Source organism: Mus musculus, chromosome 1 (genome assembly GCF_000001635.26).
Source record: "Mus musculus strain C57BL/6J chromosome 1, GRCm38.p6 C57BL/6J".
Classification (NCBI taxonomy): Eukaryota; Metazoa; Chordata; class Mammalia; order Rodentia; family Muridae; genus Mus; species Mus musculus.
This window is the reverse complement of record NC_000067.6, coordinates 175,890,311-175,912,760: the sequence shown is the minus strand read 5'-3', so window position 1 is coordinate 175,912,760 and position 22,450 is coordinate 175,890,311. Positions and strand designations below refer to the sequence as shown.

At 44.4% G+C, this 22,450-nt stretch overlaps 1 protein-coding gene and 1 non-coding gene across 4 annotated transcripts in view; both read right to left on the bottom strand.

The window, feature by feature from the left end:
• Positions 1-1,364: 1,364 nt before the first annotated feature.
• Exo1 (exonuclease 1) overlaps positions 1,365-22,450 on the bottom strand; it is a 30,629-nt gene continuing 9,543 nt past the window's right edge. For 2 of the 3 annotated variants that reach the window (XM_006496862.4, XM_030254499.1), the window contains 9 exons: positions 20,615-20,827; positions 19,700-19,887; positions 18,927-19,020; positions 16,408-16,633; positions 13,129-13,372; positions 11,308-11,881; positions 8,324-8,425; positions 6,772-6,965; positions 4,024-4,331 (listed from right to left, as the gene is read on the bottom strand). In XM_006496862.4, coding sequence (XP_006496925.1) covers positions 4,196-4,331; positions 6,772-6,965; positions 8,324-8,425; positions 11,308-11,881; positions 13,129-13,372; positions 16,408-16,633; positions 18,927-19,020; positions 19,700-19,887; positions 20,615-20,827 — 1,971 coding nt within the window. In that variant the 3' untranslated portion in view covers positions 4,024-4,195. Of the gene's footprint in view, positions 4,332-6,771; positions 6,966-8,323; positions 8,426-11,307; positions 11,882-13,128; positions 13,373-16,407; positions 16,634-18,926; positions 19,021-19,699; positions 19,888-20,614; positions 20,828-22,450 lie in introns of all 3 variants that reach the window. The other variant, NM_012012.4, reaches the window with a different exon arrangement.
• On the bottom strand, positions 8,110-8,216 carry Gm23805. The gene has a single exon (XR_003949164.1). It is a non-coding gene; the product is annotated as a U6 spliceosomal RNA (small nuclear RNA).

Here is a 22,450-nt window from a genome sequence, read left to right as displayed (position 1 = left end):
GGGGTCAATTGTGCTGGCTAGTCTAATGTCAAGTTGACACATGTTAAAAGTAATTTCAAAGGAGGGAACCTCAACTGAAAAGAAAATGCCTTCATAAGATGCAAGATATTTTCTTAATTAGTGATGGATGAGGGAGGAACCCGCTCATTGTAGGTGGTGCCATTTCTAGGCTGGTGGCCAAGTTCCATAAGACATCAATAAGGCTAATCAAACCAAGGGAAGCAAGCCAGTAAGCAACACCCCTCTATGGCCTCTGCATTAGCATCTGCCCTGTTTGAATTCCTGTCCTGTCTTCCTTCAGTGAGGAACTACAATTCCTCCACCTAACAAGCCAGTGTGCAGTTTTGAGAGTTGGGGCTCAGCTAGTAAGCTAACTAGCCTGAAGTCACACAGGAAGCAGCATGGTAGAAGGCAAGGAATCTCCTTTAGCTGGAGTCTGCATACGCTGGGGGCTGGGCAGTCCTCTGCTGTTCCTATTCCTTTCCATCACCCTAGAAAGGGAGATCAGGGTGTGTCCTTGGGGCTGATCCAGACCTGGAGCTGTTATCTAGTCCAGCCACACCTATAGCAGATTAGGTGGATAAATAGCGCCCTGAAGCCTTGGGATCTTTTGGTTTTTTTTAATTAGCTATTTAACTCTTTTCTTCCTTTGAGTTATTCTGTGGGCATGTGCGTGCACATGTATGCTGTGGTGCATGTATGGAGGTCAGAATACACCTTGCAGAATTCATTCCTCCGCCTTGTGGGTTTCCGAAATGCCTAGGTGGCAGGAGCCAGTACCTGCAGAGCCGTCTCACAAGTCCAGTGTTCCATCTCTGACAGAGCTTGAGCATCTTTCATGGAGGCAAGTCCAAGCTTTTGATATTGTAATGGGCCATTTGAAATCTACGAACTGGGCTGGAGAAATGGCTCTGCAGTTAAGAGCACTGACTGCTCTTCCAGAGGTCCTGAGTTCAATTCCCAGCAACCACATGGTGGCTCACAAGCAGCTGTAATGGGATCTGTTGCCCTCTTCTGGTATGTCTGAAGACAGCGACAGTGTACTCACATAAAATAAACAAATCTTAAAAAGAGAAAAACTGGGTGAGATGGCGCACGCCTTTAATCCCAGCACTCGGGAGGCAGAGGCAGGTGGATTTCTGAGTTCGAGGCCAGCCTGGTCTACAAAGTGAGTTCCAGGACAGCCAGGGCTTTACAGAGAAACCCTGTCTCGAAAAAACAAAAACAAAACAAAAAAAGAAAAGAAAATCTCACAGCATTCGAGAGGCTTATAGTTTTGTTAGGCTGCATTCATAGTTATCTTTAGTCACAGGCAGCCAGAGGGCTACAGGTTGAAGGTATCTGATAGGCAATAAGGGACACACTCTTTCCTTGTGCTTTTAATGAAGTCCCAGACCTTAGTAACCTCCCTCCCCATTAGTACAGCTGACTCCATGATGGAAATACCATTTAGGCTGTAAAACTCAGCACACTGACACTACCACCTGCCAAAACTAAAACAAATCCCTAATCTACCAAAGTTCTTGGAAAGTTTCTAATGTACTAACCTTGTTTTTAGCTTCTGTTGTTCCACTTCTGGCTAACTGTTCTTGTTAATTGAATGTCACCCCAGATTATGTTTTCTTTTTCTTGCCCCAAGAAAGGCTCAAGTGCTACACTGTCACCCTGAACATCCAGTGTAGACACTGGCTGGCTAATACTTTCTCTTGGCTTAAACCCTGTGTGAGTGGTCTTCTCTGGTCAGTTCTCCATTTTGATCCTCTCCATAGCCAGCACAGAATCCGTCATCTATAAGCTCCAAGCTCTTGTTGATTGTAGCTGAGCACAGAACTGGTGAGTTCATGAGGATTTGTAATGGTAAAGCCTAGGGGCTTTGTTCAAATGACACCTGGGAAACCCAATGTGTAGAGTTGATGAGAGAACCTTATTTAATTAGAGAACCCCAGCAAAGATATCTCCCCAGACCCCCAGGCCGCCTTTCTCTCCTTTGGTCATGCATTTAAAAAGGTAGATTCTCCCCTAAATAGGCAGGATCTCAAAAACTGGCTTTAAACTCAGCATGTAAAAAGACCTTGAACTAATACCGCCTCTCCCTCCCAGGCTGGGATTACAAGTGTGTACCTCTACGTTTGGTTTATGTCGCAAAATGAAGATTATTGCTTATTATTATTGGGATTTGGAGACAAGGTTTTTCTGTTTAGCCCTCGCTATCCTGGAACTCAGTCTGTAGACCAGGCTGGTTCAACTCGGAGATCTTGCTTCTGCCTCCTGTTAGCTGGGATTAAAGGTGTGCACCACCAAGCTTGGTATGTATGGAGATAGTTATTGTAATCCCTGACAGTATAGTTATTTGCGAGACTTGGGAGCTGCATGCGTGCCTAGCACTGTGAGATCTCACGGATTGGTTTTGGCTACTCTCTCTCTACCTTTATAAGCAGTTATAGCTTCTTAGGGGGAAAGGGAGGGAGAAAATAAACCCAAACAAAACTCAAGGCAAAGCTACAAGTGTGACCTGGGATAAAGAAAGATGCGTGAGGGTTTGGTATTCTCACACTGGAATATAGTCCAGCCAGCAACTCCTGGCCTTACCTACGTCTACGCTCTTCTGCCCACTCTCATATAGTAGCTCAATGAAACTTCACAATAAAGAATGGAGAAGGGAAGAGATACTGGCCAGGCAACGCTTTCTCTCGTGACTTGATCTTAAGTCTATACTCCTGTGTCTGAACTTTCAAAATCTGACCTACCTGAATTTCCAGCCTTTTTCTTGTCCCTCCACAAATGACACTTTAAAGACAAAGTAGTGACAACCTTAATACCCCATCAACCTGCTCATGTCCCTTGCTCAGTGTGGCCCAATCCCCACACCTGTTCTTGTGAGCAGGAACCAAACATAGACAAACATGGTCCAAAAGAAGCTACAAGGAGTCACAATCAGAGGGACTCTGGCTGGTCTCCATCCTTTGAACTGTACTGTCAATGGTGCAGTTCTCAAGTCCTACTACTGTGATACGTGGTTATCTGTGGCCTATCCTATGGTCTGTGGTCAGATACTATGGAGCAATTTCTATTTGCAAACTATGAAGACTGTCATGGAAACTAGCTGTTAATGGGGCTTGTGTACTGCAGTGACTTGGAGATCTTGTTGTTGTTTTAAAGATTTGAGAAAAAAATAGCCTGTTTCCAGCCTTGCCCTCTACCCTTGGCTAACAGGAGCTTGCCTGTCTCACCACTGATAGAAGCCATCCACAAGACCTGCTTGGCTGCTGCCAACAGAGAACCCACCCTTCCTTGACTGACACTCTTCCTTCTTGCTTGATGCTTCCCAGAAAAGCTGTATAGTGCATTTTACTGGTTTCCTGACATTCCAGAGATGAATACCTGTAGATGGTGTCTGTCTGTCTGTCTGTCTGACCTGTGTGGTGACAGGACTGCTCACGGCGGGCTCAAATCTGAGCTTCAGATTAGGATTTTCCAAATAAATCTGTGTTTGCCCCTCCCCAACTCCCTTTTAAAGATTCTAAGTCTTGGACTCTCGCCTGTATCATAGATGGCTTCATCATGCCTTTCCTTCTGATTGTTCAGATTGGTCCAGGTATGGCTGATTCCTTCCAAAACCTCTGCCTGGATCTTTGCAGAATATATTGATCACAGGCTCTGCAGCTTCAGCATCTTGCACAGGGTTAAGTAAATGCAAAGGAACTTTTGAGCCACACTTCAGAAGTGCATGGAGAAAACCAGGTAGCAGCTTTGAGACCGAGGCGTGTGAACAATCTTAGGCAGACAGCTCCTCCTGCTGCCCCTTCCCATCCCAGCAACACTCTTCTCAATTTACCCTTACAGGGCTGACAGAAAGGCGGCTGGAGTGGTTGGAAGCTGGCGAGTCATCTGTTCTTGGGTCTAAGTGGCTGTAGGCACCTGTGGCTTTCTACTCACAATAGACTAGATGCTACATACATGGTAGAGTCCTTTAGATTGCTACTGATGTCAGAAGATTTGTCCAATTAGCATTTAAACTTCCCAGAAATGTCAAAGACAGATTTATTCTTCTATTTAGCTTTCTATGAAAATATAAAAAGCTGAGCAAAAGAAAGTCACAAAGTTAATATACAAAATGTAATCCATTTAAAAAATGACATTGAGACTAATACATCTCTCCAGTTGATAAGATTTTCTTGTAGGCAACGGTCTGCACTTAGTGAAATATTGCTCTCTGAGCGCGTACACACTCGGGCTTGTTAAAGATCTCATCTTCTGTCTCTGGAGTGAGTTGGATATTGTCCTTGACTGGAGACAGGGGCTTCTTACAAGAAGGAAGCTTTTCAGAATCTCTGCAAAAATATAACAAAGCAAAATAGTCAGGCCCTTGACTATTAGAGAAGCAGTTACCTGTCAAAACAGGGTCCCATAAACCCTGGACGGTGTAGTCTATGTCAGCGCCTACTGAGTTCTGCCAATACAGTTTAAACTTTTCTTCTTCGTGTCTCTTCTGGCTTCCAAAACCACCTTCAGGTAGGTGCTAGTCAATTAATAACACACACACAGACAGACACACACACACAGAAGCTGAACCAAGAATACAACAGAGTATATACATACATACACATACAGACACACTCTTTATTTAAAGGCAGGCTGACTTGGAACCAGCTATGGACCAGGTGGGCCTTAAACTCAGACTCTTCTGCCACTGCCCCCCGAGTGCTGGATAAAGGTGTGCATTTCAATAGTCTCCTTCAAGTCGGCTATGGATGAACACAGACGGAGCAAGGCTAACAACTGAGATGTATTCTTTTTTTTAAATCAAACGTCCTTCTGCTGGACCACTGCTCTACACACACACACACACACACACACACACACACACACACACACACACACACACACACACTAAAATTCCTATTAGGAAAACAACACAGTAACATTTGGTTTCCTCTCAACAAGAATGAAGAACCACTTAGTCATTTTCCCCAATAGACCTTTAAGGATACCACTGGGATTGATTTCTTTTAACACCAGCTCTCAAAGGTCCCTCTCAGGAGCTTTGTAAGATCAAATTACTTTCATAATAGTTGGACTTTACCTTTCCCATAGTGCTCCATCTGTACCAATAAATGCCAAAGCAGAATCTGGTAAAAGCAGCCAGCAACTCAGTGTGAGGGCAGAGGCAGGAGGATTTCTGTGAGTTGAAGTTAGTCTATATAGTGAGTTCTAGGGCAGACAGAGTTATACTGTGAGATTCTGTCTCCAAAGAACAAAAACACAAAAGGAAAGCAATTTAGGCTGGGTATGGTGGTACGCACCTTTAATGCCACCACGTAGAAGGCAAAGGCAAGTGTTTCAGCCGGGCTCTCAGGGTTGCCTGCCTCCATCTCCCAATGCTGGGGTCACAGGTCAGGCAGCCACACCTGGGTTTTATTCAATGTTGGGGATTCACACACAGACCCTCATCCTCACAGAATAAGTATTTGCAGCCAGAGCCACAGCCCCATAATTATGAACTTTCCACAAATCTAAACCTATTGGCACACTTTTAACATTCATGTTATATCTGTGCCGTGGGACGTGTGTGGAAATCAAAGGATAACTTAAGTGAGTTGATTCTTTCCTCCCATCATAGGGTCCTTGGGACCAAACTCAGATCAGTAGACTTGGAGGAAAACATATTTGATGAGCTACCTCGATGGTGCCTTTAAATCAATCCATCCATCCATCCATCTATCAATCAATCTAATTTTTTTTGAGACAGAATATGTCTGTCTGTCTGTCTATCTATCTATCTATCTATCTATCTAGTTTTCTTTTGACAGGGTTTCTCTGTGTGGCTCTGCCTTCCGAGTGCAGGGATTAAAAGCATGCACGACAACTAGACAGTTTCTTTTAAACTCAGGTTAAACTTTTTTTTTTTTTGAAGAAAAGGATTATTTTATTTTTAATTATGTTTGTGTCTATGAATGTGAGTCCGTGAGCAGTCCAGAGTGCAGATAGGACGTTTGCAGTTAGTTAGTTACAGGAAGCTGTCCGTAGTTACTGGATGTAAGCCCTGGGGAGCCGGACTGAACCCAGGTCTTCTCAAAGAGCAGTGAGCAAGTGTACTTACGGAAGCCACCACTTCAGCCTTTCTTAAGATTCTGAATGTAAGCAACGAGCACCCTCTGTAACAAAGGGACCCTGTATAAGCACACTGTGAGGATTGGCAAATGTTTGGCCCACAAAGTGGTACTATTTGGGGGTGTGGCCTAGTTAGAACAAGTGTCACTGTGAGTGTGGGCTTTAAGACCCTACTCCTAGCTGCCTGGAAGTCAGTCTTCCACTAGCAGCCTTCAGATGAAGATGTAGAACTCTCAGCTCCTCCTGCACCATGCCTGCCTGGATGCTGCCATGTTCCTGCCTTGATGATAATGGACTGAGTCTCTCAGTCAGCCCCAATGAAATACTGTCCTTATAAGAGTTGCCTTGGCTATGGTGTCTGTTCACAGCAGTAAAATCCCAGCTAACACACACACATAGCTGCAGTGCCTCCTTGTGTTAGGTCGCCAGTCAGTGGAGCACAGTTTACAGTTAAGTTTCTCCCCTCTCAGCTCCTGCCTAACCCCTTTGCACTCCAGTCCTGAGCAAGGAGAAGGAAAGGAACTTCTGCTCTGGAAAAGAAGCTCCAAGCTAGACTGGGAGCTGAAGGTGAGGGACAGGCACTGACCCTGATAGCACACAGAGCCAGGCCAGGGCTGCAGAAGACAGCGTTCTGACTCAGAAAGGAACCAGGAAACTCACTTTTTAAACCCAAAGTTTTTCCAGAGCTCGCTGATCTTCGTCTGTAGGCCTGGCTTGTTCTCCACATCATGGTGTTTTCTCGTCTGCATGCTTCCTGACTTCTTGCTCAGGCCACTGACCCTGGCAGGCACCAGGGGCTTGATCTTGGTTGTAGAAAAAGAGTCCATAGAACTAGACCTACAGAGCCCAGGAACCTGAAGATAAATTGAAATTTTTGTTAATTTATTTTGGTTGTTAGAGATGGGTGTGTGGGTCTCCCCAAATTCCCTGTGTTCTCAAAGAACTGCTTTTAACTCCTAAGTCTTCTTCATATACCAGAAAAGGAAAAGAACCCACACTCAATGAAAAAATTACCTAAAGATGTCTACTACAGAAACAATCGGGTTAATACTTTGTTTTCCTTGATCCTGCTTACTGATACATCTTAGAGATTCTTGCATTCAACAGGAAACGAGATTGTATTTGAGTAAGTCTCTGTTCTACCACTGTGCGAAGGTAGCACAGCTGACTTACATTTCTTGATATTTTTGTTTCTACTTGAGGGCTGACGTGTTTGTCTGTTTATTTGTTTGTGTGTTTGTGATGGGTCTCTCTATACAGTTGTGGCTGTCCTGGAATTCAGAGCACTTCCTGCCTCTGCCTCCCATGTGCTGGAATTAAAGGCATGTGCCGGCACACTTGGGCCTTTAAGGCTGATTTTTGTTCTGTGCATAGTAACACTGTTTCCCAGGCTACAGAGGGAGGCATGTGGACAGGTCTTTAAAAGTGATTAATCTGGCAGACTGAATAAAAAAATTGAAAAGTTAAACAGACAGAAGCCCACAGCTCTGCCTGGGTCCACGGTGTTTAGGTTTTTGGAAATACCAAGCAAATTATTCTCACCTTAGGAACAGCCAGTTCATGATTTCATTCTCAGAAATTAATTAAAAATCTCAGGGTAAACAGCTATAAATTGGATTATGTAACATACCTAAGAAGTACTTGTTATTTACATACATGGAAAAAGTTCTTTAGGGAACAGAGAAAACAAATTCCAACTAATATGTTAAACATCCAGTTAAACACAAATGCTGTCTGAAGATGTTTAAAAGCAGGCTTAAAAAAGAAGCTGGGCGGTGGTGGTGCACGCCTTTAATCCCAGCAGTCGGGAGGCAGTTGGATTTCTGAGTTTGAGGCCAGCCTGGTCTACAGAGTGAGTTCCAGGACAGACAGGGCTATACAGAGAAACCCTGTCTCGAAAAACAAAAAAAAAAAAAAACAAAAAACAAACCAACCCCCCCCTCCCCCCAAAAACAAAAGAGATCAGAACACAGGTATTTTAATTTTCTTTCTTTTTTTTTTAATATGGAACGCTTCATGAGTTTGCGTGTCATCCTTGCGCAGGGGCCATGCTAATCTTCTCTGTATCGTTCCAATTTTAGTATATGTGCTGCCGAAGCGAGCACTTTAATTTTCAATGTTTGTGTATTTTTCCTTCTTTTTTTTTGGGGGGGGGCAAAAATTACACACTGCTTCTGAAATTTGAAAAAAAAATTAATTCCAAATGTTTTACCTTGTTCCGTCTAAGTCCGTCTTTCTTTGAAAAGTGAGGTAAGTGTTGCTTGGAGTTCTGTTCCCCTTGATTATCAAGTGACTTATTGTTACAATCCGACTCCTAGATTGCCCACAGCGAAAACAAAACTTTACTTGGATTTTTATGACAAAGCATCCAACACTCAACACAATATGCAAAATGAGAAACTCGGATAAATAACACAACTTCACAAATAGACATAGAAACACAGGTGAGAATAAAAGGCAGTGAATTAAAATGGAAAAGATCTTGTCGGTTTCAAAGTACCAAGACATTTTACCTGAAGAAATAGCAAGTAAAATATACACCTAAGGTTTTGAAACTTTTTTATCAGTCACTTCAGGAGCCTGTGAAATGCTGACGCTTTGCCCTAAACGGGACATCTTTCTCAGCCCCCAAGCCCTGCCAAGGGTCAGCAAACTCCTCAGAAGAGAGGCAGAAAGTAAGTGCTGGAGGGCGGCAGTGTGTGTGTGTGTGTGTGTGTGTGTGTGTGTGTGTGTGTGTGTGTGTGTGTGTGTGGTGGTGGTGGTGGTGGTGTGGGGGGAGGTGCTGTGAAATGCTGCCTGGACATGACATGGCTGCTGCACCACAACTCACATATAGCTGTGTAAACCCACGGCAGCAGAAGAGTCCCACACAGCCATTTGTCATGATCCCCAGGCCCCACCCTTGCCTCTACTGCAGGGCTATTGGCAGGTGACAGCCTCCGGAGAGGGAGAGTCAATCATTCCTTGAGGTTGTGACACTTAGGAGTTTCCATGCTCCAGTGCATGGCCCACATCCATACTCAACTAAGAAGCACTAATTACACTTACCGGATTACAAAAAAAGACATGGAGTTAGGAGTAGGGGGTGCTAGGGTGGGGCATAGGGTGAGACGAAGTTGGGGGGAGGGCAGGGAAGGGTCATATTTCATGATGTATATGAAATTCTCAATGACTAAAACAAGTATGCTGAAGTAGGAGGGGCTGGGTTCTCCGGCCATCCTGACAACTCTCAGTCACCGACTACAGAAAGCCAAACCAGCACTGTTCTACCATCTCTTAGCTGAGCTGTAAAATGGTGGACACTGAAGACAAAGATGCGTCTTCCTTCCAGGTGGGCCCTACTCTGAGGTGCTGTGTCAAGTGCTCCGCTTACTTTAGCAGTGACTTTGAGGGCTCCCTATGCCTCAGTTCCATTCACAAGGCTCTCCATATAGTGAAATTTCTCTCAGTGTTTTCTCCTATACACCAAATAGGAAGGTCAGTAAGTGGGGACGGCACCTGGCATGTCTCTAAGGTTTCCTGGGATTCTCTACAGTGTATCAGGACTCAAGAGCAAGACGAGACTGCCTGTGTCTTACCTATTTCTCTGCTGTAGCTAACAGTAGTGGTGTTGAGTGAATTCGGCTATTTTCTTTTTGGAGACAAGATCTCTATCGCCCTCAAGCCCCAAATGGTCAGGAACTCATTACCTAGACCAAGCCAGTGGCAAACTTAGAGCAACCTTCTCACCTTGCTTCCTAATGTCTGAGATTATGGAAATATACTGTAACACCCATCTTAAATGATTTATTTTTCAGATAGGATGTTGTTGTGTAGCCCAAGTTGTGGACTAATTTGCAGCCCTCAAAATCTGAGACTAAATCGCTGCGCCATGCATGCCCAACTGTCTGAAGAGTTTCTTACAAGAGGGTCATGAGGGAGATTCTGAGATTACTTAAGATCATGTTTGGTGAATAGCTGGCTCTAGTTGCTGCCTTTTAACAATGACCTTTTCAGGAAGGCTCCGACACTGCCGATCTTCATAAGTACACAGTGAAAACTAATATTCAAAACAAGGTCCAAAGACAGTAATAACAAATAAAAAGAGAGCAAAACTCAACAGTTCAACAGTCCTGTGGCTTGGGGACATCTGTAAAGAGTGAGCCTAATCATAGGAATTCAACTGTTTGAGCATTAAAGCATTCCTCCTGGAGTTTACTGTGCACAGTGGAATTCAATTGTTTGAGCATTAAAGCATTCCTCCTGGAGTTTACTGTGCATGGTGCCTGGGAAAGAAAGTTACTATTTCTTTTCTTTTTTAGTTTTGTGAGACAGGATCTTGCTACATAGCCCAGAAAGGCTTCAAATTCACAATTCTCCTGTCTCACCCTCCCAAGTGCTAGAATTGCTGGCATGCACGCTCACACCTAGCTAGGTCCCGATCTCAATACAACCTCAGGGTAGAAGATATTCTTTCTTTCTTTCCCCTGTAGACCAGGCTGGCTGGCTTCAAACTCAGAGCTCCACCTTCCTTGGCCTCCCAAGTACTGGATAAAAGGTGTGTACCATCTCTGCCTGGCTGCTTGTTTTCTTGATTGAATCCAACAGGGTTCTGAGTATTTTCAGGCTAGCTAGTAAAGTGAGTATTTTCTCAGGCTATATGGATTTATCACATACCATTCAATATTCAATATTGTTGGGCATCAAAGTTTTGCCAAATATTGCTGTGAATTTACAACTTGTAGTTATACTGGAGTTTTAGACAGTTATAAGCTGCCACATGGGTGCTGGGAATTGAATCCAGGTCGTCTGGAAGAGCAGCCAGTGCTCTTAACTGCTGAGCCCTCTCTCCAGCCCTGAACACGAGAGAATTCTGAATATAAGTTGAGAAGAACCAGCTCCTTTCCTTTCCTTTCCTTTCCTTTCCTTTCCTTTCCTTTCCTTTCCTTTCCTTTCCTTTCCTTTCCTTCTTTCCTGTTTCAAGACAGGGTTTCTCTGTGTAGACCTGGCTGTCCTGAAACTCACTCTGTAGACCAGGCTGGCCTTGAACTCAGAAATCCGCCTGCCTCTGCCTCCCAAGTGCTGGGATTAAAGGCGTGCGCCCACCGCCCGGCATCAGCTCATTTCTACGATGATGGGAAATTTCCTCAAGTGTCTGGTCTACACGCACTCCCCTGTGTTTCAGCCTGAAAGTAAAGGCTTCAGGAAGAGACGTACCTCTGAACCTGAATCCCTACTGGAAGGCTGGGACAGGCTCGACGTGTTTAGGCCGCACGAGGAGTCCATGCTTTCCTGAGACCGCGAGGAGCAGCCCAGCTCGTGCAAGGGCTGAGACGTCTCACCCAGCATCTCGCTCTTTGAGTCGCACCTGTCAGTGACCACGGCAGAGGCCTCAGGAAGACAGGCAGGGGGGTCGCTCTTTCTCCGGAACTGCTGCAATGTAGTGCTTGCTGAGGGACTTGGAGTTCGAGAAAATTCCCTGAGAGTGCCAGACCAACTGAAACAGCTTCTTAGTGTCCCCAGACTGGGTGGGGACATGGCCCCCAAGAGTTTGCTGGTCTCAGAGGACTGAGCCTCATCCTCAGGAGACACAGCTGCATTGCCTGGAATCTGAGAGCTCAGATTGTGCGTCCCATTTGCATCAACCGGCTTGTGGCCTTCCGTGTCTGGACAGTCCAGTGCCCCGAGGAGGCTGGTGGTGGCTTTGCCAGTGGCCACAGTTTCATTTAGAGGCTGGCCGCTTTCTTTTTTTGGTATGAAATTGTCAAAATCCTGAGAACTGCAAAAAAACCTGACAAGAAAGGAACAGGAAGATGGACAGCCTTAAGTTTCAGGGTCTACTCACAAATCTGTGGAGATTTTGGCGCTTTATCTATCTACTTTCATACACATACTTTCATACTTCCATTTTAATTGAGGTTTATTTATTTATTTATTTATTTATTTTTGCTTTGTTTTCTTTTGTTTTGTTGACAGAGTCTCTCAGCCTCTCTACATAGCTCTGGATGTCCTGGATGGAACTCACTATATAGACAGGGTGGGCTCAACCTCAGAGATCTGCCTCCCGAGTGTTAAGATCAAAAACTTGTGCCACCATGCCAGGGTAAGGTGCATGTGTGTGTGTTTACACACGCACATATTCATAATAACAAGTATATTTTTTAGAAATTTATTTACATAGTAACACAGGGCCCAGGGTTCTTTAATCCTTATATTTAGAAGATAAGAGACAGGGAGGGGGAATCTCTGAGTTTAACATAAGCCTAGTCTACATAATTCTACATCAAGCAGAAAGCTAAACAAAACAAAAACCAAACCCAAATCCCCCGCCTCAGTTCATAGCTGCTCTTCCCCAATTAGTCTACAGTGTTAATTAGTGTATTTCTAGATCTTAAAAGATAAAGTGAAATCTTTATAGGAAAAATATTAACATTAGTAAGGATAATTAAGACAGATCGGGACCTCCAAACACTGTGAAAGGAGAAACATCAGAAAGGAGAAGAGAGGCGTAAAGGAGCAGAATCCACGCACAGCGCGTGTCGGCGGGAGCTGCAGTCATCTTGCGCTTTGATTCTGCGTGGAAGGTCACAGAACTAAGGGTGTGGAAGGGAATAGCAATGTGTGTGGTCTGAATTAGGTGTAGGGATTTTACAGACTAAAATTACCTAAGGAAGGAGCCTCCGGCAGGCCCGTGAGAATCTTCAGACTTAACCCTACATGTGGCCGGCAACTTTTCATGGGCTAGAGTCCCGAACCAAAAGCCAGGGGGCTGGGCAGGCGTCCACTGTTTTCTTCTTCCTGACTGTGACCGTCTACCTCCTGGCCCTTCTCACAGACATGAGCTACTCTCTTGAAATGTGACCTAAGACAAACTTTCCCTTCTGAAGGTTACTTTTGCCAGGCATTTTTGTTGCAGCAACAGTAAAAGTAGCTGAGATATAAGACATCTAAGAAAGCCAGCATGCAGCAGGCTTCCGCAAATAGTGATGTGCTAGCTTCAACTGCACTAGCTCAAATGGTGCCCTGCAGCGGCTATACCTGCTTCTGGTCCCTGGAACCACGACTGCACCGCTTTCTTCATTCCTCCTCTGTAAGAACGTTGCAAATTTATTCCTCATCTTAGACGGGGTGTGTGCATCTGTCTTGTGAGCAGTCCCAGAATCGGGGCAGGACTTGGACATTTTAGAAGAGTTAGGTGATGTGCCATCCCCACAGCCATTTTCCTTGATCTTCTTTGAAACTGACGAATACTGGCTCAACAGGTCATCTTCAGCCAGCGCTTCTAAAACAAAACCAGAAGCACAGGTAAGTGGCGGGGTGAATCCCTTACTGGCTGGCTATTTGCCTTGGATGTTGCAACCCAAGTCCTGCTGCCCTACAGGCAAATCTTGCTTTTTCTCCTGCACACATTGAGCAAGGGCTCCACATGGAACCACATATTTAGTCCAGTTTTGTTTTTTGAAAGCTATACCTCCAAAAGAATAACTGAAAATGATTACCTTAGCTGTGCTTTACCATTTGCCAAATTGGTTAACATTTAATGTCAATTGTATGTATGACTTCCTATGAAATTATATTAATCAGAAGATTTCAGGGCATAGTTGATTCTGAATGACTATATTTTTATTTAGGTGTAGAAAACAATTGGAAGGCAGCTTATATATAAAGCTATGATTAATGACTGAACGTTTTTAATGTTCCAATAAAACCAGCAACCATTTACTGTTGTGGTTTCTGAGGTAACATTATCTGTGATAATGTTCTAGCTTGGCCCTTCATTACCAAGCCATGAGGCCAAGGTAGGCTGCGGGGTCAAACGTAGAATACAAAGATGACACGTTAGGAAAGCAAGAACATGACGGTGCAGAGGACTTTAAGTGCAGCTAACTGGAACTCCTGGTGTCTCACGGTGTCCCAGTGACAGCTGCTGTTGCCTCAGGACAAGCATCTGTAGTGAGTTGTACACCCTAAAAGACTGAGTCTCAGGCTCCAGATTCCTACATTTTCTCCAATTCATTCAAATATTTTATACACGGAAACAATATAGTGAAAATATAAGACAAAGAGGCCACCGTTTCTTTCTTTCTTTTTTTTGTTTTTGTTTTTCGAGACAGGGTTTCTCTGTATAGCCCTGGCTGTCCTGGAACTCATCCTGTAGACCAGGCTGGCCTCGAACTCAGAAATCCACCTGCCTCTGCCTCCCAAGTGCTGAGATTAAAGGCGTGTGTCACCACGCCCGGCATGTGGCCACAGTTTCAACAACCTCCACGGGTGTTTAAAATGTCGCAGCACGTGACTCCAGCAGCAACTGTAGAAACTCAATCTAAGCTCAGATGATGACAGCAAAGGTGCTAAGCAGGCTGGCCGGTGCACGTGACTCCTGTCTGCAGCAGCAGAGCACACCAAGCACCACACCCACCGTCACAGCCATGCTTCAGTCCAACATCCAACCCAAAGGGAAGGGACCGTGCAGCCTGAAGAGAAGTTCCCTTGGGTCACAACTGCTACCTCAAAATATCTGAAGGGCAACAGGGACTGACTTAGTCCAGTATTGGGGGTTTCAAACTGCAAGATCAACACATAAGAGTCGACTGTACTGGGTTGGTGAGATGGCTCAGGGTTATATGCTGTGCAAACCTGATGAACTGACTTCCACACCCAGAACCCAAACAAAGCTGGGAAGAGAGGCAGAGTTGTCCTCTGACCCCAGTGGTGCATAGTGGCAAAAGTGCACTCCCCTCTACACACACACCAATAATAAATAAAAATCAATAAGACACATTTCTATATATTGGCATCAATTAGAAACTGAAATACCGAGCCAGGCGTGGTGGCGCACACACAAGCCTTTAATCCCAGCACTTGGGAGGCAGAGGCAGGCGGATTTCTGAGTTCGAAGCCAGCCTGGTCTACAGGGTGAGTTCCAGGACAGCCAGGGCTACACAGAGAAACCCTGTCTCGAAAAACCAAAAAAAAAACCAAACAAACAAACAAAAAAACCCCCCAAAAAAACAAAACAAAAGTGAAATACCATCTTCAAGAGCAAGAGTATAAAAAAAAAAACGTGAAAATATAAGAATAAATTTGACAATTGATTCTCAACATCTTTACACAGAACACAAGATCTCTGACGTCTTCAATAAACAGAGTCACTATTAATATGGCACTTGCTCGGAATTATTGATTTAGTTAAATCACCACACCTTTTTTTTTGCACCTTGCTACTAAGGTTGTCTACCATGTCTGGATAGCTCTTCTGAACTCAGTACAAAATCAGGGCTTCTTCTCGGCCTGATCTGGGGAGCCTGGCTCCCAGTACTCTGCCTGAGGAATGTCATATAGTCTTAGGCAAGCTCACAACTGAACTTCCTCTTTCCCGATAAGAGCCTACCCAGACAGTACCTGGGATTCCTGGAATGTCTCTCCATACAAATGAAACATTCACAATACTTTAAACTCCAGCCAGTGACATGTCACCCTAAGAACTGCTTCCCACTCTCCAAGGTTCATATATAGCTCAGGTTCACCCTGAATAAAGTATATGCGTAAAAGCGCCTCCCTCCCCAGCAGACCAGAATCCTCCAGAACGCTCTGCTTCATACTTTTGGCCTGGTGTGCAGCCGTGGTGCCAGGACACGGAGGGGGGGAGTGGAGCACACACAGCACCAACATGCAGACCAGTTTTTCTTTTTTAAGACTGGGTTTCTCTATGTAACTATGTAGGCCTGGCTGCCCTGAAACATGGTCTTTAGACTAGGTTGGCCTTGAACTCAGAGTTCCATCTGCCCCCTCCCAAGTCCTGGCACTAAAGGCACCAGTGTGCCACCAACACCCAACTCCATAGCCTCTTTTTAAAAGGACAAGTTGGCAAGTGGATCCTAAAAGTTATACAAAACCAGAAAGAACCTCAGCCAAGATAACTTTTGAAAAGCAGAGCCAACTCCAGGGACTTATACTCCTTGACTTTAAGATATGCTGAACTACAGTAAGAAAAGTGTGTCTAACAGGAGGAGCAGAGAGAGCACCCAGCCAGGGTACACCATGGTAAGGGATTTCCAACAGGTACAAGGCAGCTTCATGAGAAAAAGGAAACCCCAGGGCCAACAGCACTGACAACCGCACTGCCCTATAGGAATTGAGGAGCCTGGAGCCTCATGGTCTACCATCTATCTACATCATCTCTAAATGGAAGAGTTACGAGGGCCAAACTAACAGGCTAAGTAAGACATGGAAAGTACAGTGACCCAGGCTTGGAAAAGACTTCTTAGATCTGACCAACAGCCATCAGCACTTGGAAATCATGACGTACATACATACCATTTCTTGGTCTTTTCAACACACAAGACTTCCTGGGAAGATTTAACCCTTTAGTACTAATCACTTGTTTAAGGCCCAAAGTGCTTGGCTTTTCCTTCAGTTGAGGAGCGTGGGAGACACTGTTCACCTCAAGTCTAGGACAATAATTCTTGTGCCAAATGCTGTTGGTACCAGGTGGTTTCTGACCTGCTTTCTCATTCCAGCTGTGGCTTCTTGAGTGGGCTGGCTAGAAAGGAACAAAGAAAAAGGTTACCCGAACAGAAGACGTGACCATTTCCTCCTGTGTCTGCTTATAGTGATGTTCAATTAGTGTGCAAGAGAAAAACTCTCGAGGCTGGCCTGGTGAGGCAGGAGGATTGAAAATTCAAAGGCTGCTTAGGTTACAGTGAGCTCAGACTAGTCACTAGTCTAGGTGACTTCTGAGCACTAATTATTTTATTTTGAATTAAAAATGGCTCAGGGGCGCAGTACTTGCCTAGCACATGTGGGGCCTGGTGGGAGAAGAAGGAAGAGAGAGAGAGGGAAGGGATCTCATGGTCTCTGCTCTAATAACACGTTTTGCTTTCTTCTGGAAGAGCAGTCAGTGCTCTTAACCGCTGAGCCATCTCTCCAATCTGAAATGTGTTTAATTTTAATTATTTGTTTGAGACAGGGTCTCCTGTAGTCTAGGCTAGCTGAATTTATTCTCCTGCCTCAGTCTCCCACATGCTGGGATTATAACCATAAGCTCGCAAGCCTGGATAAAAATTTGTTCAGTTCAAACCAGAACAACCTAGGTTAGAAAGTTCTTGTTTGTTGTATCGGACTCACTTGGTACCATGCTGGAAAAGAGAAAGCTGTTCTGGCTGACACTGAATCGTGCATAAAACTTTGGAGAAAGGGTTGACGCCAGCTAACACCCACAAGGTAACAGTCTCACTGATAGATTTATGATTACAACTGTTACAGAAGACCGCTAGAAACATCGGTAACGCTATTACAATAGACAAAGGCAGCCAAGACCAAAAAGTGAAGACACAGAAAATTGGGCTGTGTGGTGGCACACGCATTTAACCCCAGCACTTGAGAGGCAGAGGCAGGCGGTTCTACACAGTGAGTTCCAGAACGGCCAGAGCTGGGGAGAGATCCTGTCTCAAAAAACAAGAACAAAACAGAAAATCTCGAAGTATGACTGTCACATAACCAATTCTCAAATGTACTAAAACCAAAAAAAAAAAAAAAAAAGTCTTTTTGCTGAAAGTAAAAGGGAAAAAAAAACAGACAGCATTCAAAACAGGCTCTGAGAATTGCCAAGGAAGGTTAACTTAAGGCTTGAGAACAACAAACAGCCTCAGCCGCTGCATGGCTCTCAGAATTAAATCCCACAGATGCATTTCCTGAGAAAAAGAAATAGGCAAAGAAAAAAAAGACCAAAAAAACAAAAACCGAAAACAAACCCAAAAAACCAAAACAAACCCAGGAAGCCCACACTTTAGATCATATCGTTTGCTGTATAGTTTCCCTATAAAAAGGATGAGGCATAGATTTGGGTTTCTGAATCAGGATCACCTTAGCAGCTCAGAACCTACAGGGTCGGTGCGACAATTTGTGGGTTTAAGACAAACACCTTCAGCATCACTCCTGGTAAAATTACTGAATTGCTAATTCAGATGTGTAAATGACAACACAGCCAGTGTTTCCAGACTTTCATCTCGGTAATGATTCCCAACAATAAGATAAACTAACTCAGGTTCTGTGCATAAATGGCCTAACACTATACATATATGGCGTTCTCAAAGAACAAAAGAAATTACAGTAGCTAAAAGAACTTATTGAAGACATAAACATAACCTGAAGAGGTGGCAGACGCTGCCAGGAGGGTATACAACAAAGAGAGCAGTGAAGAGTTCAGACACACAAGGGAGGGCAGCTCACTGAGTATTTGACGGATTAGCCTAAGACAGCTGGTACTCCATGTTTTGGGTTTTCAACAATGCCAAGTGCCAAAGTCTGAATGACGTAAGATGAGACAAAAGGTGCTGAATGTATCATATGCTGGTCTTAAAAATATCATGTAATCAGTTTTTAGTATTATAATACACCTATAATTTAATAGATAATTTCTCTCGGATCAAGTTAATCATTTTTTAAAAGTAATTGGCTAGATGTGGTGGCACATGCCCAGTACCCAGGAGACAGAGTCAGACAAATCTCCACGAGTTCGAGGCCATCTTGGTCTACACAATGAGTTTCTTGACAGCTAGGACTTTACAGTGAAAACCTGTCTTAAAACAAAACCAGAAAGACAAGATCTCACTGTATAGCCCAGGCTAACCTTGAACTTGTGGCGATTCTCCTGTCTCAGCGTCCCCAGTCCTGGGATTACAGACGCCTGCCACACCAGGTGAAGTCATTTTCATGCACGCTCTGCATAGCGCTGAGTACGGAAGTACTTCACGGCTGCTGAGCAAGGAAAGACCCGCCTCAAAGCTCTTGAGACAAAACTCAAACACGCTTATGTAACAGTTGTTAAATGTTACCATGGTGTCTGGACTGTAGTCATCAATCTGTTCAAAAGTATTTACATCTCTATTTCCAAGGGCGATCTGAAGAGCTACAGAGTCACCGACGTACCTAGGTTGGTGAGGTTAAGGGAAAAATGTCCCTGTAACAGGCAACCGAATCATACTGCACTAAGATAGGAAAATGCTCTCTGTTATCAGAGAACCTTCAAGGTTCATCATGTACATAGACCCCACTTACTGCTCACTTCAGCACCACTGAAAAAAGAGGCAAGGTCGCTGGTCCGTGTCCCTGCAGGACCTAACCACCTTCTTGAAGGGAAGCCTGAGTCACTCTTGCCTCCCTGCATTTCCAGAGAGATGTAGAGAAAGTTCCAGCCACTCCCTAAGGGATCAGGATTCTGAAGCTGCCTGAGTACTGGGGACCAGTGGCCCTGGAAGGGATGCTGTGCCTGGTGTAGCAGAAACCCTCCTGAAGAATGGGGCTTGCCTCGGCGGCGGCTCTCAGGTGACCCCTGTGACGTGTGTATTCAGAGCACCTGACCTGCAGTGGGGGCAGTCCATTCCACTGCAGCAGGCACTCATCACCACAGATGAGTCTTGGGTTTACACACCAAAACTTTTCACTAGCATGGTTTTTCGAAGATAATTAAAATAGTACAATCTGCCCCATGAAAAATAAAACCAATTTCCAAGTTCTTCTGTCTTTCATTTTCACTAAAGTCTCACTACTACCAATAACATTAACAGCATTAAGTGAAAAACTCAACCACATGGCTCAGAAAGGATACTGCCCAGCGTAAGTCAGTGTTTCGGGATTAACGTCATCTCCGTAGGCATTCAGAGGGACCAGCTTCCTTTGGATGGGGTCGAACACGAGCTGGTAGAGGAAAGTATTGTTGGCACGAATAAATCCTGTGATGTAATCCTCGGGCACCGTTATATTCATCCTGAGATAATGCCCAATTTTCTTGATAACCTAACAACGGATATAACAACAGTTCACATAAACTTAAAGACCGGAGTGGAGGGAGTTTATTGATCCCACCCCTGACACTGGAAAGTGAGATCGTCTGCACTAAAAAGACTTAACAGAAAGAAAACACAGCCACACCACATCACTCAACACTCTGGCTCATAGTCAGTTTTGTACTGCTCATCCAAATGCCAAATACCCAGCTTAAGTCAAGTGTACACTTCTAGTTTTTAAAGTCCATTCGATCCAGAAAACAAAAACACAATAAATTTGAGAATTAAGAGTTCAAGGCCATTCTTAGCTACATAGCGAGTTTAAAGGCAGCCTGGTAGTCACAAAACCTTTTCTCAAAACATCTTTTTCAGGGTTTGGGGTTTGGGGTGAGGGGTTGAGATGATACAGGAAAGAGTCAGAGTGCTGGCTTTGTGATTTCTATTAACATATAAACAGCTTTTCTGCTTAACTTATGTGAGCAGTCACATTTTTGCTTAAGTTTCTAATTCAGTATATTGATAGCTATAATCCACACAAACAAAATTTCCTATCACACAAAACTTTCAGAGCAGAAAGCTTGAGAACCACTCTCAAGTACTAGGACCCAGGAGTCAAAGTGCTCATCTTTAGTCATGTTCCCCCTTCTATTATCACTCACGGGCTACAGACACAGTATTTAAAGCCACTGAATTCCTGCAAGTGACTGGCTGCTTCATAAAGCGAAGGTCTCCCCTACCTTCACGATATCGGGGTTATTGGCCAGTCTCAGCACTTTGCAGGCCTTGGCTAAGCCGATCCCACGAAGGGAGGCGAGGTAGTCACAGCCGGACAGAATGCACATGTACCGGAACTTCTCCTCCGTGAATACATCCCCAAGCTGCTTGCACATGCCTAGCCGTGCCTGGTCCACTTCCAGTCCATTTCCAAACTGATCCATTTTTAAAATCACCTTCACACAGAGGAGAATGGTCAAAGCTCGGAAAGGCACCTTTATCACCATTATCTAAGTCACCATGGTAATTCCAAGGAATCATTTGTGCTCTGCATTGCAACACGAAGTATAAGTATTTCCTCTTACCTTCTTCTACATTCTAAACTGATCAACCTTTGAATATTGCTTTGAATATTGAGGCAATAGATACTTATTGCAGGATATATGGAAATTTAAAAGAACCTGAACCGGTCCAGACCCCATTTATCTGTCACCCAGTCTAATATTCTGATGACCATCTTGCAAGCAATCTCTGAAGATTATATATATAAAAAATAGCTGTTATCAAAAGGCATGGCTTTATATCTTAATCCCTGCCTGTCTTAGTCAGGGTTTCTATTCCTGCACAAACATCATGACCAAGAAGCAAGTTGGGGAGGAAAGGGTTTATTCGGCTTACACTTCCATGCTGCTGTTCATCACCAAGGAAGTCAGCACTGGAACTCAAGCAGGTCAGAAAGCAGGAGCTGATGCAGAGGCCATGGAGGGATGTTCTTTTCTGGCTTGCCTCAGCCTGCTCTCTTATAGAACCCAAGACTACCAGCCCAGAGATGGTCCCACCCACAAGGGGCCTTTCCCCCTTGATCACTAATTGAGAAAATGCCTTACAGTTGGATCTCATGGAGGCATTTCCTCAACCGAAGCTCCTTTCTCTGTGATAACTCCAGCTGTGTCGACACAAAACTAGCCAATACAACTGACCCCTTGTCAACTTGACACACAAACACATCACTAGTAAGCCTCAACCCTTACAATCTTATTCATCCCCAAGATCTAAATAACTTTAAATGTCCCACAGTCTTTACATATTCTTAAAATTTCAATCTCTTTAAAATATCCATCTCTTTTAAAAATCCAAAGTCTTTTTAAATTAAAAGTCTCTTAACTGTGGGCACCACTAAAACAGTTTCTTCCTTCAAGAGGGAAAATATCAGGGCACAGTCACAATCAAAAGCAAAAATCAATCTCCAACCGTCCAATGTCTGGGATCCAACTCACGATCTTCTGGGCTCCTCCAAGGGCTTGGGTCACTTCTCCAGCCATGCCCTTTGTAGCACACGCGTCATCCTCTAGGCTCCAGATGCCTCTACTCCACTGCTGCTGCTGCTCTTGGTGGTCATCACATGGTATTGGCATCTCCAAAACACTGCATGACCCCTTCAGTCCTGGGCCTTCAATTGCAACTGAGGCTGCACCTTCACCAATGGCCTTCCATGGCCTCTCACAGTGCCAAGCCTCAGCTGCTCTGCGTGACCCCGTCATGCCTTCAAAACCAGTACCACCTGGGTGACCCTTACACATTACCAAGTCCCGCTGCAGCAGGAGTACAACCTTGGCCATCTCTGGAACACAGCCTCTTTGTGCTCTCAGAAAACACTTCCCAGAAGATGTCACCTCAATGATACTGGTCTCTTCTTAATCACCGCCAATTTCTTAGCTCCAGCTAACCAGTATCAATAGTCCCTCCCAGTAATGCAAAGTTTTTGCTTTGGTAGTTCTGGTATCTTGTTAATCACAGCTGATTCTTCAGCCCCAGCTAACCAGAACTACAGAATCTTCACAATCAAAACAGCAATGTCC